General features: G+C 41.9%; 1 protein-coding gene across 1 annotated transcript; it reads right to left on the bottom strand.

Annotated features, from left to right (window-relative positions):
- Positions 1–60: 60 nt before the first annotated feature.
- On the bottom strand, positions 61–12,223 carry MORN5 (MORN repeat containing 5). Its single transcript, XM_065648766.1, has 5 exons — positions 12,147–12,223; positions 11,934–12,081; positions 11,512–11,623; positions 10,532–10,663; positions 61–155 (listed from the first exon to the last, which is right to left on the bottom strand). Exons 1-5 carry the CDS (start codon positions 12,221–12,223, stop codon positions 76–78), a joined length of 549 nt encoding a protein of 182 aa, XP_065504838.1. The 3' UTR covers positions 61–75.
- Between the last annotated feature and the right edge of the window lie 71 nt (positions 12,224–12,294).

The following is a 12,294-nucleotide window of genomic DNA, read 5'->3' as shown; positions in this document are numbered from 1 at the left end:
TCCAGAAGGACAAACTAGATCTTTTGTGAATCAGATTACCTGCTTTGGAATATTATCGTCTAGCAAAAACTGTTTTCATGGTTTCGGTTTATGTTCAGTTGTTTTATACCCCGCTTTCCGGCAGGTCCGAATGATCCATTCATGCTCATCATCATCTAAAAGAGAGAGAAAGAAATGCCAAATATCACCATGTTCAACCTGCTTTTTGCATCACTGGGGTCCAGCTCAAACAAGCAATTTTTCCTTTGAGAAATAAATCCATTTTTAGCCATTGGCATCTCTTAGAATACATTTTTTTTTTTTTCTTTAAAGGACTGTGTGCTGTTCTGTTGGAATTTGACAAGGCAGGAGATGCTGGATCTATGGCAATGAGACTGATTATTCGTCTGTTTGATAATATTAGCTTGGGTGAAACGATGAGATTTACAACTATATATTTTATTTTTTGACTTTCTGGCAGATGTGCAGGAGAGATGTTGAAACTATCAGAAATGAAGATACATTTTTAAAATTCCGTGTCTGCACTGCTTGTCGGTTTATGAAAAGTGAAGGTAAAGCAAAATCCATAGGCAAAGCCTGGGTTCTTGTCTTCCAGCTTTTTTTTCAGTGCTGTTTTTGAAATGTGTGTTATGACAGGTATCGATAAGCAGATATAGTGGCTGATAGACATGTTTTAGAGCATCTTTTGTGTCCCTTGTTAGCATTCATGTCTTTCATATTTATTCTCAGAGCATAATGACAGTGTGGAAAGAAAAAAAATCAAAGACAATGTAGGAAAAAACAATTGTCCAGCAAAGTTTGAATAGAAATTTTGTGTATGACTGGAAAAAAATAACTTGGCAAATGTTAAGATGTGGCTTCTTAATTCCAGGGATTTAAACAGTCTTGTCTCCAAAAACTGTTCTGCAGCCTTTTCTTTTGTGTTTTTGTAGAGGAAAAGAGATCTGTGCAGACCAGGAAAAACAAACTTCAAAGAGCCTTGGAAAAAAAATCAAAGTATTACTTACAACAATACCTGTATTTATTTTTCTATAAATGAAATGTAGTAGAGCTGCTGCTTGTGTTTACCACTGTCTTAGCAAATTCACATCAGCTGCCTGTGATGTGTATTTCTAACCTGCCTCCATTTAAATTTTAAGGGGTTTTTAGCAGCCCTTATTACCTGAAAGAATAGATGATTGTGGGCAGGATGGAGCCGAGGGGGCTGTAATCCCGGTGCTGGGACCATTGCTTGGCATAGCACATAATCCCATTTATTGTATTTACACAGCTGCCCTGCTCAGCTGAGCTCCCTGCCTAGGTAGAAAGCAGCACGTTGTTGCTTGTAAGGAGTCCCATTTTCATGGGAATCTTTTGACTGTGGACTCGTACCTTTAAGGGAAAGCGACATAATAGCATCTGAAATGCAAAATGTAGGAAGGTCCTGGGCACGAAGTTGTGTTGATCTGAGAAGTGAAAGTCCAGAGAAGGGTGTGCGACAAATTAGGTCTGATGCACAAGTCTCCAAGCTTGGGGGTTACTCTTATTGGCTGCAGGGGGTTTTGAATCATCCGCTTTGTCTTTCCTTTTAAAATTTTTTAAATTTTTTTTCACGCTACGCTCCCTTTTTGCTCATTCCTGTCGCAGTGAGTTGAGCGCTGGCCTTGGCTTGTCCCAAGGTGCTGCTGGCCGGCAGCTCTGGTGGCATCCTGGCCACCGCCCGTGCCGAGGCATCATCCCTCGTCTGGAATGGCACATTTCTTATTTGGGTATGAGCTAGCAGAAAGTAAATGCTGAAAAATAAGCTAAAAGGGAAATTAAAAAGATGCGTGCTGAATCTTGCTTCAAGACCAGGCAATTCTGACAGAGGCAGCGATTCCACTGAGGGCTGCAGCAGGAATGCAAATGTGGTCCTTAAGCTTTCTTAAAAACAACATCAAAGCCATAATCAATGTGCTGGCTTTTGTTCTATGCACTAGGTGTTCTGGCGCAGTAATGATGTGATCACGTGAGCCTCGGCTAGAACAGATATTGTCCAGCCTCGCTATCTCTGTGATTTTAGCTGGAAGCGCCTTAACTGAAAAAGAAAAATAGTTTATCTGAGCTTGTAATAATTGCAAGAAAATGAAACTTTGTCTATTTCTGCCGTGGTGAAGGAATAAACAAAACTTACACATGCTGTACATCAGCACTCTAGCCGGTGTTTGGGTACGGATATATATGGCTCACCTGAGTACCAGAAATCACCAGCCTGCCTTGCCAGGGAGAATCCACAGCGCCCGCTCAGCTGAGCATCGCGGGGAGGAGCGCTAAGAAAGGCGAACTTGGTTTGCCCAGATTGTTTCCTGCTGTACTGCGTGTTTTCCTGCTCTCCGAGGAAAGCACACAAGGCAGGTTGCTCTAAGGATTTTAGCTCCCTGGACCTATCCCAAAATGTCTTGGTTCACGCAGTGATCTGATCCCGTGCAAATTAAATACATGTTCGTAAGCACTGCTTAACGTGCATATGGTTTAATCAGATGTAAAAGCTGAATGAGCTATATGAATTTCAACTTTCTATAGGAAAAGGAAAAATGGATGTAATGACTCACTATTCCAAAAAATATCCTAAAGCAAATCTGTAGAACTGCCGTCCGAGGCAGGCGTACCGCACTACTGCTCCTTGTGCCAGGCAAGGGGAAACGGAAGAACTGATCCAGAACCAACCCAGAGATGAGAATGGCTCCAGGGCTAGCTATGCGAGAAGAGGCAGGGAAATATTAGAATGTAAAGAGTTAAGCTATGGTAAAACATACTTTTGCTACACTAAAGAAGACTGGTTGATAATTACTGTAGTTTTAGGGCTATTTGAATCAGTGCAGCTGCAACCTCTTCAGTAGTAACCCCTGAAACAAGACAAACTGGGTTTATTGTACTGAACAAGTCTTAAAGCTCCTCCCTGATTGTTAGTAATTGGCAGCAATGGACTTAACAGCCTCTTGACTACCCTTTTTACACTCTACCTGACTGTGCAGCTAACAATTTAAATCACAGATGCCGATCCCTCTTTGTGGCAGCTGCTTGTTAACTACACGTTCCTCTCTTTCTGTCACTGGCTGCTTCCATAACCCTGCAACACCAGGGTTAGATTGGAGAATCACATTTCATCAATATTTAAAATGGAATTAAACCTTGAAGTTTGATTAATGCTACCGGATAGTGAGTTGTAATTACTATTTTGCAAATTGCAATTGTTTGAATATGTTAATATGATTGTCTAAGCACATCTTCACCTTCAGGAGTAATTTTCCTTTTAAAAAAGATTTGAAAAAAAAAACCAACCCCAAACTCTTTAATCAGTGGTAAATTATCACCCTGTGCACAATTAGGTGGTGTGGGGTTCTTCATGTTGTGTGCTGAATTTTGTGTCAGCATGTTTATCTTTAAAAGTTTATCCATTTTTTTAGATTTTCCTCAGTAAAACATGCATTCATGGAACAGACTTTGCTGAGGACTAACCATGCTGATATCTGAAGGCAAAGGAAAAAAGCTTTGTCTGAAAATTTTATTGCAATCTGCTGTATCCCTATTCAGTTAGTAAAGGTTAACAAGTTATTTCTTCCAAAGTTAATGAAATATTGTTATCATGACATATCATTGAAATCTTGAAACAGAGATAGTGAGAGATTTTAATGTATGAGCTGTTAGAATACATGTAAGTATTGACTGATTCTTTTGAATTATTTTCTTCTGTCTCAGTCAAAAATAAGAACAGTTTTCTAGCACCCACAAAACATATTTTGAATATTGTGGGCCAGATCCTCAGCCAGCCCAAACCAGGATAGCTTCTTTTTAATTTTTGTAATTAATTCAGGCTGTTTTCGTTAAGCAGGCAGAGGCAATCGGAGCCAGCCCTGGTGGCCACCTGCACAACCGAGCCCAGAAGCAGCGCCTGCCCACGGTAGATGATTAACCAGGGCTGCAAGTCTCTCTGATCTGCTGGTGGACACTGGCTGCACAGTCAACAGGTCAGTTCGGATAGAGGCTTTTTAGGCAAATAAGACCCAACTAAATGTGTTGGTTGTCCTATGTTCCTGTAAGTAGCCCATTTCAAAATCTGTTCTTCTCAACAACTATGGCTTTGCAAGTTTCTTCCTTGGTTTGAGCGGCTTTAGGGGAAGCTCCAAACTCCACGTCCAAACAGGGATCTGTCAAAAATGCTGTTAGGTGTGTTCCACAGCAAGCTCAGACTGCAGCCCACTTAAATCAGTGCATTTCTGCTCAACATCTCTGCAAAGCAAAACCACTTGTCTAAATTTCAATGCTCAGTCTAGAAGTAGTGGCAGAAGAGACTTTCCCAACTACACACTGCAGATTTATCTCTCAGCCGGGATTAGAAACAGCTGAAAATTCAGGGTGGGCTTGCTTCAGTGTGCTTCCAAGGGACGACATGAAAATATACTGTAATTTAGGTGCATTTAATCTTCCTATATTAAATGCATATTGCAAAGTTTAGAATTATTTGCTTCGAGCTATTGCATTTCTGTGTTGCTTGTGGAAACCTCAGCCATGAGAGACTCCTCAGGACTCCGCATCCCTAGGTGTCTGCCATGGCTTGTAGGAGCCTGTGTTTACAACAGACAATCCTTGACCGAGAGCGGAGTTTCCTCTCTGTTTGCAGAGGGCCAAGCACACGCAGACCATTGTAAACAACGGTGTCATTTAATTATTTTGCGTGCCGGCCTCCTCCCATCACCCGCAGTGCAGTTTATCGCGTTCTTCCACTGCACAATTCCCCTCACATGTGATAGCATCTCGGCCATGGATCCTGCCTGGCACACCCCTCTCATTTCCACCGCCCTCTCGTGTCCCCAGCACCACATTCCTTACTGCACCTGACCCCACCAACATCAGGGCTGGCAAGAAAATGGAAAATACATTTTCAATTAACCTTTGCTTCCACCCACAAATTCTCACCCTTCCATTTACTTCTAATTACTGTAATTCCAAAATGGCCTCCAAATGAACTTTCCATCTCTTCTAAAAATTTGTTTTCACATGAACCGTATAGTTGAATATAAGTGCCTATAAGACTTGTGTGTAACCTATTTAATGGATTCACAATAGGATGGCCAGCACATAAACAAAGTTGTTATTCTTGGCATGCCACTATTTGGAATCGAAACTTTCACAGTTTTCAAAACCATAGGTATTTTAAGACCAGGAAGCCACAAGGAACAACATATCTGCAAAAGCTATAGCTACCGAAATTACTGTAGTAACTTATATCATGATGCATATATTGATATTACCATTGTTGGCTATAGTCTTGAATATAAATAATATTGATTCATTTCTATATAAAAATATATAAAGAGAGCATATGATGGGTAGGAGAATTGGTCCAACATTTTAAAAAGTGTTTGGGGTAGAGTAAGAAAAGACATGAAGCTACTTCTTGTAGGAGTCTGGGATCTTTAAGTAGACTCCACTTCCTTCTGCCATCTCCACTTCCACACTCGTTATTTGCCTTCCCCCTCAGCAGTCCCGGTCGGACACTTGCTAACGTTCTGCCTCTCCTTCTGCTAAGATCTGGCTCCTCGACTAATTTATTTGTTAAACACTGAAGATTATTTAGGTCCAAAACTCTCACCTCAAGACAAAAGCTCTCCAACTAAAAAACAGGAAGAGATAGATGAGCGACGCTTGGAGATCCAGATGAAAGAGCTATGATGCAATTTCTAACCTTTCCCTTAATGTAATATTTTTCAAATCTTCTGACTATTGTAGAAGCAATGAATCTGGAAAGCAAGTACCAGAAAACTGGAATTGTATGAATGTGGGCAAAAACCCCCAATGTCCTGGGACTAGACACAAGAGAAAAAAGTATGTGGGAGACAGAGGAGACAAGATCAAAAATTGAAGTTGTACAGACTTGCGTAGAGCTTTGTGGGCAAAGAAAACAAGCTGAGTGCCATGGTAGAGAGAGAAAATATGTTTTGCAATGGTATTTTGGAGGAATATGAATCAAAGAGGCCAGAGAGAGGAGTTAGCAGTAAAAAGGACAAGCACTTCAGCTGTTTCAAGAACAGCAAATGGCTACTCACATTTGTATGCTCTACTTTTGTAAATGGAGAGTAGTATTGGCTCTCTGTTCTACAAAACCCTGTTTTCAGAAATAAGTTTGTCAGCCAAAGTAAAGAGAAAAAGATCAATGGATTGCAAGAAACAGCATTTAACATAAAAATGAGTAAAATTTACAATTCAGTTAACTTGTTAAATGTTAAAAAATCAGCAAACAATAGACACAATTTGTTTTGTTCAGAGCCCAGAGGTAGAGACCAAATCCTCTAAATTAATTTCTGCAAAAGCTGGGGGATTTTTCCAAACAGGTCTGGATCCTATTCGTTGTAGAATATACTGATTACCAACTATTTTTAAGAGCTTTACACAAACATTATTTCTTTTGTTGTGTGAAATGCAGAATCAGCCATCTGGCAAATGCCCCAGAGCTAAAATCTTTTACATGACATATAATTCAAAATGATTAAATATACAACAGAAAATAGCTATAGCATTGCACTTAAAATAGCATGAACTTTTACTGCCGATCAAAACTGATTTCTTTAGCTTAACAAGTATCCAAAGAACAATTATTTGAAGAGCTTTTAAGAGTTTCAATATGTAGGAACTAAACCTCATCTAAATTCAGTATCTTAAGTCAAATAAAAAAGAAACAAATGTACAAAAGACTAAATGGTCCTGCGTTATAAGTAGACATTTAAATCTATGGGAAGCTAAATTCATTCGAACAAAAATACTATATTCCCTCTGTAAGTCTGTTGCTGGGGCTCTCCTCTCCATTGCTAAGGGCATCTGCCAAAACAACTCTTACATTCTTAGGCAATGAGTAGGGACCAGCCTGGAATCAGACTGTTCATCCACTCCCTCCATCAGCAGAACGGGCAATTTCAAAGAAGAACAGGGAATAAAGCTCCACGCACGAGCCCCAAGAGCAGTCAATCTTTCTTCCTGCACCACAGTTGACTTGAAGTTAAACTTGCTGTCTTCTTTCCAGAAATACTCCAGGCCTGAAAAATTGCCAGGTCTTCATCCCACACCCAGTTCTCCAGTAGTTTATGAGAAAGAGCACGCAAACATCTGCATGTATTTGGGGTACATGAGGGTAGGTACAGAAATATTACCCCGTGCAATTATTGAGTGGTTATGGCTCTGTTTCTCAACTACATTTTTCAGACAAGTCTACATTTCCCAAAAAGCACTTGGTGCAAGTCAGATCTGAGTTGTAAGATAAAAACATCTAAATGTAGGAGATTTATCTCATGGATTTGCACACTTGGGTAAACCCAGAATGGATGAATATGTTGCTGTGCACTTTCAAAAAAATTTTGCTTCTAAATTCTTTCAGACCAAGTATAAGAACCTTCATCCCAAGGTAACAATGTGAGGAAACTGTACTACAGTCTGTGATTACTAAAGCTTAGAATTAAAATGGCTTCGCACCCTTGCCTGCGGAGTTGGGTCAGCCTCGCAATGAAGGGACGTCAGACGTTCTAACTCCAGACTTTTCTAAACTAGAATAAAATAATGTTCTTGAATCTTGACCTTTTCAGACCATAATGATTCCTGAAGCAGCAGGATTTTTCCTGCTGCTTTTGACAAGACTTTCAGGCTTGTAGAAATCCCAAGCTGATTGCAGGCTGGCTTGGGATTGCAGCAACACCAAAAACTCTCCTCCTAATAAGACACTTGTCCTGGTTTTCCAGGCCTAATCCTGCTCTTAATAACACACGTGTTAATTCGGTTACCTGCCTGAGCTCTCAGGGTAAAGGCAGGCTTTGTGTCTTTTATATGATTTAACCCATCCTGGGGAGAACCAGAAGAGAAACAGAGTGATTTTCATCGCAAGTGTCTTTGCCTTTCATCAAAAGAGAGGTGACCCAGGCAATCTCCTGTAATCTCTTCCATGCCAGTAGAAGAAAATTCCTATTACTGATTGTATTTTCTCTTTGAAAGCTATAGGCTTCTTTGAGGTTTGGGGGTCCTAAAATCTGAATGTCACCGCTCTCCTTGTACCTAATGCTTTGCATTAAAAATAACATAATATATTTTCTACTTTTCACTGACAAACTGGGAAATCTTGCCATCTTTCTTTTGACCAAACACTGTTACAAAGGTGCCAGGAGTCCTATTTCTGAAAAGAAAAAAAAATGTAATAGTCCTAGTGAAACAGGAGTCTAGTCCTAGCATCTATTCAAAATAAACAACCTATCTTCTTACAAATGAGCATTCTTATTCGTATTTATGTGTCCAATTTTGCGTACTTCACAATACTGGAAAAAAGAAAAGACTGAAGAACACATGGAGAATCAAGAGAAATTTGAGCATCCCCGAGGAAACAGAGGTTTAGGGTTGGAGTAATAACTGCAAGACTGTAATGAGAATTTGGAAAACTTTGCTAGATAAAAACGCTTAACAAAACCGTTGCTGTCATTTAATTCCCTGGGCCTGATTATGTTTTCACGATGGGCCTTTGCACTGCTTTAGCAGTAAGAGCTCTTTCAGTAAATGAGTATCAGACCTCCACGCTCGCGAAGCGCAAGGCTTGCCAAATTCACCAGCAGCCTCTCCGGTCCTCTACACACGCTCATCTTGACAAAGAAGCGGGGGGTGCAAACTCAGTAGTTTCAAGTGGCGTCTCTTTTCTTATTTTGTGGAGTGGTACCTGCACGCTGCCCGTTTGGCCGCAAGCCAGCGCCAAGGCCGTGCGCTTCCTCGCCCTCCTTCCCAAACAAACGAGAAACAATCAGAAATTGCTCCGTCCCGGGGTGAAAGGTGAGAACCGGAGCGTTCTGAACGCCTGCTGCCAGACCTGAGGAAGATCGTGTCATTTTGGTAAACCTGTCAAGCTGTTGTAAGAACTTCCTGAATGCTTCCTACCATCTGCTTTTGATGCTTTCAAGGCTTGGCTGGAAGCCTGGAGGTTTTCCTGCTCCTTCCTGCCCAACCTATAATGGAGCAATTCTGGATCTGTTCCCTGTCATCCCAGCCTCTTCCTCAGTTTCTTCTGCTTACAGCTGGGTTTTTTTCTTTTCTTTTTTTTTTTTTTTTCTTTACTGCGGTGGCCTTGTGTCCTGAATCATCTCTCCTGGGGCGGTAGGAGTTCCTCTGATGTTGAGCAAGTGCCGGGTTTTTCAATTGTGTTCGCGTTCTCGAGAGGAAGGGTCTGGCCCACATGACACATTCCTTCTTCACACTCACATCAACAAGTTTAACTTTGTGTACAGGGCTCTCAACGGAACAGCCACGCAAAGCACCTCTCCGAGAGCTCCGCCGGGCTGCACGCTGCTCTGCTTAGCAAATATTGATTGACATAATTTGTAGGGTTTGAGATAAATGTCATAAAGGACAATGAGTTCAAAGAACAGATTAAAAAACAATAAATTGAATTCCAAGGCGTTCCCTCCTGTACTAATCTGTGTAGGTTCCTGTGTTTTTGGAAAGCATGTTGCTTATCTTCCTCATCAGTAGGCCCACTGCATTCCAGTATTTTGGATCAATGCCATTTGTAATAATCTAGATCAGTTTTTATTCAACGTTTATAAACCAGGCCATGTATCATAGGGTATATTTTATAGCAGATGGTATCTCCAATTCATTTAACCCCCCCTTCACTTCCCTCCTCCAATATCACAGTGCATACATATGAAAGCTCCTGAAAGTAGAGCTGAGCAGAATTTTTTTCAACAAATAGTAAATTCACTGAAAAAATGGAGTTTCTGAGCAACAAAACTGTTAAACTGTGTCAAACTGAAATGGAAATGTTCCGTCTTCTAGAATCACCAAATCTTGAAATTTGGACATTAAGGAGGAAAAAAAAAAAAAAAAAAGTGGAGCGGGCGGATGCTCGCTTTCAGAAATATTTTTTTAAAAATCCACACTAAAAAGGTGATAAACGCAAAGGTTAAATAGCCGGAACACAAAGAGTTTTTTCAAGTCAGATTACGCTTTTTGAGTTATCTCGCTTCTGTGTGTTTTTAATTTGAAAAGTTTCTCTTTTGCCTTGATGAGAACTAATTTGCCCTAAGGCTTATTAATTTGAGTATTGATCCATACATAGCCCTAAGACTCATTTCAATAAAATGGTCTATTCTAACATTTAGAGATAAGCACAAGCTCAAGCACTTCGCTGGTTCACAACACAGATCCTTTCAGGACCGGTGATGCGCACCTTACAACCACTCCCTTGCCTGAGATCATAATGGGAAAGACTGAACATTTTCCTGAGATTAACATACCAAACAGTAATAAAATATGTTTATTCGTATCTGCTTGGGAATACTTCATTGTAATTTTGCAAAATATGATTTATACAACTCTGGGGATACAGAAATCACTGATAAAAATAAATAAGTAAAAAATATTTTAAGTCAGGGATAACAGAACCAAATCGTGGACTTTTTAATGTTTTACCTTTAATCTCACACATCCCAGAACATAATATGACAAATGAACTCATCTTAGTTTACCTTTCAGAAGAAGTTAATCATACCTGCGTTTCTCAAAAACCTGAGTTTGTAGTCAACAACAACTCTGGTTTCAGGATTATAGAATCCATCACCACAGTCGTAACATCCTTGTGGGATTTTTCTGGGAGGATCCAGGTTTGTAAGCTGAGAAATGCCTAAAGAAAACAACAACAGCATTTCTTTTGCATTTGTGCCTTCGATCAAGATAACTAACAAATATTACATTTCCACTGCATTTGCTATAAAAACAATGTGGTTACCTTACAATAAATTTTATAAAACTTTTTGCCAGTTTTGAAGATAGACAAAGTGAAAATGGAAAAATCCATACACAAAAAGTGTGTGATAAAAAGATATCACTTTGATTTCCTCATTCACAGTCCTGTGATTCAGCCCACTGAGCGAACATTACACAGCTGCCCCCAAACTCCAAAACGGGGCCAGGAGACTTGCTGGCCTCACAGCACAGCTACACGTCACCGCCAAAATATTCTCTCTATAAAGAAGAATATTTTATGTATTGCATTATGTATTTTAGTCACTTGTTCTTCATAAATCTTTTCACCTTTTGACTACAGGCAAATAACAATATTACAAAGGTCTTTAGCAGAAATATAGACTGGACACAAATGTTTATATTGGTATCTACTAAAAGGCTACATGAAACCGACGCATTCAAACTTTATTTGATCTTCTGGGTGTAAATGAATTGCTTTTGCTCAAGTTTTCTGTACTAAAAGCACACTGCTAATGCAGTGAAGGTGAGATGTACAAAAGGGTTAATGAGGATGTCGAAAGCTGCGGATAACAGAGCCCGCGCGGCCGCTCGGCGCTGCTGGAAGGTGGTGTCAGCATTCTTCTGGCAGCGTCCGACGGCCGGGGCCTGAAATTAGCCAGAGCATTTCTGCTCCATGTTACTCATGTAGCCAAATTAATCTTTCTTAAGCAAAGTTGTTAGTTTAATTCCTTCCAGATTCTTAGGATCGCAAACGCAATTCAGTACCTGCTGCTTTAAGACCAAAACAGATTTCTGTGTAAAATCTTCTGTCGTAGCCGTCGCAGTAATGCCATTTTTTATCTTCGTATTTGAGACCATCTGCAAAAGTGTATTTCCCCTGCAAAACATGTTCAAGCACAGAGTTAATAAACATGATGGATGGGTCGAGCACGAGCAGGGCCAGTGTTCCCGCTGCCAAAACCGCGCGTTGGCTGCGCACGGTGAGCACAGCTCGGGTCTGCGCAGCGCTGGGAACCGCATCTGCGGGATGCGCGGCCCCGAGCAGCGTCTGGGGACGAGGTGTGCCGAGGGGACAAAAAACCGGCTTGGCTCAGAAATCCGCTTATTTCACCTCAAAACCTCCCCCGCAGCGGGGCCTCCCGGCGAGGCCGCTCCCCGGTGGTGGAGGCCCCCCCAGCCCGGGGTACCTGCGTGGGCACCCCGCGGTGCCAGAGCGCCCGGTAAGTGCCGCCGTCGGGGAACAGCAGCTCTCCCTCGCCGTGAAACATCCCGTCCTTCAGCTCGCCCCGGTACTCGGTGCCCGTCGGCAGCGTGTAGGAGCCCTGGCCCTCCATCCTGCAACAGACAGAGCGGTCGGGAGGGGCCGGGCGGGCGGCAGCGCCGCTCCCCGCCGGGCCCACCTGCCGCGCACGGTGCCGCCGCGGTAGCGCCCGCCCGCCAGCTCCATGGCGGCCCGACGGCGCGGCCGCGTCTCCATGGCAACGCCGGGGCGCCGCGGGGACACGAAGCTCCGCCCCCCGCCCCCCCGCCCATGCGCGCTGCCCGCCC

The sequence above is a fragment of the Caloenas nicobarica genome, chromosome 19 (assembly GCF_036013445.1).
Source record: "Caloenas nicobarica isolate bCalNic1 chromosome 19, bCalNic1.hap1, whole genome shotgun sequence".
In the NCBI taxonomy this organism is placed as follows: Eukaryota; Metazoa; Chordata; class Aves; order Columbiformes; family Columbidae; genus Caloenas; species Caloenas nicobarica.
Note: the sequence above shows the minus strand (reverse complement) of the source record. Positions and strands in the feature narration are given on the sequence as shown.